Consider the following 5,732-nt stretch of genomic DNA (forward strand, 5'->3'; position numbering starts at 1 on the left):
AAGTCACATGGCCGGTATCCGTGTTTCGATGGCTTGATAACTCCTTCGATCTCGTACACATGGCTTCGGTCTACCAACCCGAGCCAGTTAGAGAGTACGGGGCGTTCACAGACTCCCTTAGCCCGCCAGCATGCTGTAAGTACTTCCCCTTTATCTTTTTCTCTCTAGCATTCTCAGTTCATTTTCAGCATTGCTCACTTAGAAACAACCTAAATTATGTAGGCATATAAGGCCTTTGTCGAGCATAGGAATCTCGAGGTGCGAGAGTACTTGCAACGAGTGAAGGCAAATAATGATTACAATCGTCAGATGATGGCGGTTAGTTTTGCCCTCTTAAAACCAAGCTAAATTTTTGCACTTTCATTCCTTCTGACCTTCTAGTTTGCTTGTTTAACTAACATCCAGGCTATGTTGGCGTCTTGGAGTAACCGCACGGATCCACCACAAATGGGACCCCCACCACCACCTGCGGGAGAACCCCCACACGTGCCCACGTTCGATGAATGGGTGGCACTAGGCAGTGATGGTCTGGTTAGTACATTTGCCTAACTACTGGCAAACTAATTCTCGTTCATTCAACACTATCATATCATATTTACCGTTAGAATCTTTTCTGAAACATGTAGGGGACCGGTGGCTCGACTACTGCTCCGTCGACCCCAGTCACTCCGATCTGGCAGAGTGTTGGTGGTCGCGGTGGCGGTTTTGGTGGATGTGGTCTTGGTGGTGGCGGTTTTGGCGGAGGTGGTCTTGGTGGTGGTGGTTTTGGCGGAGGTGGTCTTGGTGGTGGTGGTTTTGGCGGAGGCGGTCTTGCTTGATGTCGATGATGATTCCGTGCATGTGCCCGTCGTGCCATGCCTTTCATGTTGCTACTTTTATGATGTTCCATGTCTTGCACTACTTTTATGTTCATGAACTTCCGCCGGTGATGATCTTTAGATGATGATGATGAACTTGACTATGTTTAGATGATGATGATGAACTTGAGTATATTTAGATGATGAACAGTCATATTTATGCATAATTCCATATTATTCTGCTTTGAAATGCTGTGAAAAAAGAGAAAACAGGGGAAAAAAACTATGCCTACGGCAAAGCCGTCGGCATATATAAGCCCAGGGGCAGATCTATGCCTACGGCAATGCTGTCGGCATAGATTTTCATCTATGCCGACGGCTTTGCCGTAGGCATAGCCCTGCCGCCAGGAGAAACCAGAGAAAGACACGTGGTTGTGCTATGCCTACGGCAAAGTCGTCGGCATAGATTCCATCTATGCCTACGGCTTTGCCTACGGCTTTGCCGTAGGCATAGCACTGCCACCAGGAGCACCACGAAACGCCACATGGCAGAGGTATGCCGACGGCTAGGCCGTCGGCATAGATTTCTACCTATGCCGACGGCCAAGCCGTCGGCATACCTCTGCCACGTGGCGTTCCATGACTCGTCAGCGCTTTTGACGGCGCCGTCCGTTGCCGTCAGACGGAAAAACACTGCCGACGGCTAAACTATGCCGACGGCTGACCCCGGCCGTCGGCATAGGCCCCTATGCCGACGGCTGTACTACACCGATGGTCTGACAAGACTACGCTGACGATATCTACGCCGACGGATCTATGCCGATGGCAGCCGTAGGCATAGATCTATGCCGACGGCAAAGGACCTATGCCGACGGCCCCTGGCCGTAGGCATAGACTGCGAGTCCGGTAGTGCGTGCACGACATGTGTTGTCTCCCCTGACCCTGAGCCACCGAAACTGCGTCTCAGCAAAAAGAGAGAGAGAGAGAGAGAGAGAGAGAGAGAGAGAGAGAATGTCTACATTTTATTTGCTATAGCTCAGTTGCCAGTGCTTCAACTACTAAAATATAGCCGGCTTATATAATGAGTGAATAGCATAAAACTATCACTTTTCACATTAGGGTTCCAAAAACCTACCATTTTTTTTGCCGTTGATAACTATCAGAATGGGCGTCGGCTGTTTCAAAAACCCTAAATGGCAGGGTGTTTTACATCATATTGTAGTGTCCCTGCTTGAAGGAAAACAAGATTGCTTGATATTTGTAATCGAGACAAATCCGGCTAACTAACCAAGGTTACAAACTTGGTAGATATTCTATCACCATTGATGTTGGTATGAAAGGTGCATCACTGTCGATGTCGATTGTTGGCATGTTGACATGACGAACTCCTGTTACTTAAATGGAGCGATCGATATGATCGAGCTAAGGGAATGGCAGGCAGCTCGTCGCATTTGTCCAACTCCACTTGGTTATTCCTCGGTACCTAGACCAAAGTACCAAACCACGAGTGAGCTAGCTTGCTAGCTAGGTGGTGGCCGAGATGATAGGGTGGGGGGACGTGTACAAGGTGGTGTCGGCCATGGCGCCGCTCTACTTCGCCCTCGGCCTCGGCTACGCCTCCGTGCAGTGGTGGAAGTTCTTCACTCGCGACCAGTGCGACGCCGTGAACCGCCTCGTCATCTACTTCGCGCTCCCCTTCTTCGCCTTCGACTTCAACGCTCACGCCGGCACGTTCGCCGCAGGGTACCGCGTCCTGGCCGCCGACGCCGTCGCCAAGCTCGTCGTCGTGCTCGCACTCGCCGGGTGGATCGCGTACTGCCGCTGGCGGCATTGGATCCGTGCCCCCAAGGCACCACCCGCTAGCTCGGCCTCGGCGTGGCCGGGCGGCCCCTCCTGGTCGTGGTGCATCACCGGCTACTCGCTGGGCACGCTGAACAACGGGCTCTTCGTGGGCGTGCCGCTGCTGGACGCCATGTACGGCAAGTGGGCGCGCGACATCGTCGTGCAGCTGTCGGTGCTGCAGGCCGTCGTGTGGCTCCCGCTGCTGCTGGTGGTGTTCGAGGCGAGGCAGGCGTGGCTGGAGGTGACGTCGGCGCCGGCACCCGACGGCGGCGCGCGCGAAGAAGGCGGTCAGGCAGCGCCGGGGAGCGGCGACGGGGGCGGCCGGAAGACGGCGGCGACGGGGTGCGCGTTCTGGGCGCGGCTGCTGCGGACGGTTGGGGTCAAGGTCGGCGGGAACCCGAACGTGTACGCGAGCCTCCTTGGGGTTCTGTGGTCTTCCGTAGCAAACAGGTTCGACACAGCAGCGATTTTTCTCTCACGAGAAGCACTACGTACAGTAGCATTTTCTGATTAATATCCATCTACGTGTTTGCAATGATATGTAGGTGGCACCTGGAGATGCCAGGCATCGTAGATGGCTCGATTTCGATCATGTCAAGGACCGGCCTTGGGATCGGAATGTTTAACACGTACGGGTACGTACTACTAACAACGGAAGTCTTGGGTTTTGGTACCCACATTCTACGACAGCTTGTCATGGTAGTGTTGGGTGGTCGATCACACTTTGCCATACATTCTCTCCCTAGCGTGTCATGGCCCATGAGTCCACAGAAACATCTTTTTTAGCTAAACTTATCATGCTTTTTGTGGCAACTCATATTTTGGCCAACTTTGCCACAAATGAGCTTAGGCCGAAACGTGGCTGAAGACCAAAACGTCTAAAGTGACGAACCAACTAGCTGTTACTACTCCCTTCGATCCATATTACTTGTCATTCAAATGGATATATGTTTGAACGACAAGTAATATGAATTGGAGGGACCTTTTAAAAGGTAATTAACAAATCCGCAATCAAAAAATTATTTCTTACAAAATACGTACATCAGCTGAACTTGCTTCGAAAAATGTTAGCATCCCAGAATCCATGCGAAAATTCGCAGGGGCACGCACCTGCCCTACCCTTCCCGGCCACCCGATTGCCTCACGATCCCCAAAGTAGTTGGATCTCACAAAGAAAAAAATAGTTTTAAGTTTTAATCTTTGAAACTGAGGATTTTGCATTTGAAACTTGCGATTTTCTCAATCGTTCGTATCAAGTTTCAAAGTTAAAACTTAAAGTGAGCATTTTTGTACAAAATTGTGATTTTGTGGGTCACTTGTACTAAGTTTCAAAGGTTGAAATTTAACATTTTTTTAAACTGCTCAAAATGGATCTTATTTGAAGGTCATCGTCAAGAGAAACATGAATATCAAAACATAATTTAATTTAGATTTTTTGTTCAAAAAATATGAAAGATTGAAAAATTGAAGCCAAAAGAAAAAGCATGTGCGAGGGACTCAGTGCCCTGCACCTGCGTGTCACAAATCCTCTCTCAGAATCCATGGTGTATTATACTTTAACACTCAAAAGGATGGTGTGGCTAACGAGAGTGACGGGGCATATCACATCATATCAAAATTTCTCAAATTTAATAACATTTCATTTATAATATGACTAAAAATAGTAGTACACGTAGTTTGCTGGACAAATGCAAAGATCGGCAGTATGAGATTAGTAGTGGCCAAAGTTCCAAACATTATTGACCGCACACAATAGTGGACCTTATATTTCAGAAATGAGAGAGTAAATAGTAATGAATATAATTCAAACAGTATGAGATTGAAGAGAAATTAAGTGATTGATCATGAATGGCATATCTGGCGGTTGTATTGTAGGCCTGTTCATAGGATTACAGGACAAGCTCGTCGTGTGCCGGCCTGGACTGACGGCGTTGGGCATGGCGATGAGGTTCGTCGCTGCTCCGGCAGCCACCGCGGTCGGAGCGCTACTTTTGGGACTGCGTGGTGACCTTTTGCGTGTTGCCATCTTACAGGTAACAGTACATAAGTTTACAGGTTACGGGCTTACAACTAATGCAAATGACGTTTCCTTCCTTTTTTGGCTAATTGAGCCAAGCATCCAAATCAATGGTAGTAACTCACTTTGTTCCTGTTGGTAGGCTGCACTGCCTCAGTCTGTCGGAGCATTTATCTTCGCGCTAGAGTATGACCTGCACGCTGATGTACTCAGTACCGTGTAAGTAAACTGCAAATGTGATCGTGTCACGGTGATTAGAGTCCTCCATTAACTGTTTGTGCATATCAACCACACTGCTATTTTCCGAAGAGGAAGATAACATACGTAAGCTATAACTGCTCTTTCCTTTTTTTTGCAGGGTAATAGTCGGCACGCTGGCTTCGCTGCCTGTGATAATCACATATTATATTGTTTTAGGGCTCTTGTGAATACGTTATATGTTCCCCTTCTATTTTATTTTGGGGATTTGTTATGCATGTGTGCCTACAATACAAGATGTATCAACTTCTTAATTTTTGCTTCAACAAGAATTGCGTGTGCTTGGGCCCTTCTTCTCCTTGGGCAATGCCATCATGACTAACACTGTTAATATCAAATAGTAATAGTTACATCGTCCGCGTGGTTTAATGATTCATTGATCCAACTACAAGAATCACTAGAGATAAAACGAAACCAAGCTATCTTATGTGAGGCTCCATTCCCCTTCCTTGGACAATGCTCAAAGTCGACCAACCATCGCCGCTATCGCAAAACAGTTTGCATGTATAGTTGTTCCTATAATACACAATCTCTATTCTGCAAAACAGGTCTCAGCCACTTCCATAGGATTGGAATTGGATTCAACCTGAACTGCATCGCTTTGAATGTAGTTCTCTAGCATCAAGCGGTGTCTCATGTCCATTGCTTCTACCATCGACACACTCGAAACATGACACAAAACTTGCATGCAACAACGAAAAAATTGATGACATTCATGTTATATGTGCCACTTCGGAATAACAATAAACCAATGGAGTACTAGTTGGAGGGAACAAATTCCACACCCCCGTTCATAATTACTCACCACTGCCACTTGT

The 5,732-nt window shown here is 47.9% G+C and overlaps 1 protein-coding gene across 1 annotated transcript; it reads left to right on the forward strand.

Moving 5' to 3' along the window:
* Nucleotides 1–2,337: 2,337 nt before the first annotated feature.
* On the forward strand, nucleotides 2,338–5,116 carry LOC119297590 (probable auxin efflux carrier component 5b). Its single transcript, XM_037575321.1, has 5 exons — nucleotides 2,338–3,089; nucleotides 3,185–3,265; nucleotides 4,510–4,672; nucleotides 4,799–4,875; nucleotides 5,015–5,116. Exons 1-5 carry the CDS (start codon nucleotides 2,338–2,340, stop codon nucleotides 5,082–5,084), a joined length of 1,143 nt encoding a protein of 380 aa, XP_037431218.1. The 3' UTR covers nucleotides 5,085–5,116.
* Nucleotides 5,117–5,732: the final 616 nt, after the last annotated feature.

This window comes from Triticum dicoccoides, chromosome 5A (assembly GCF_002162155.2).
Source record: "Triticum dicoccoides isolate Atlit2015 ecotype Zavitan chromosome 5A, WEW_v2.0, whole genome shotgun sequence".
NCBI lineage: Eukaryota > Viridiplantae > Streptophyta > Magnoliopsida > Poales > Poaceae > Triticum > Triticum dicoccoides.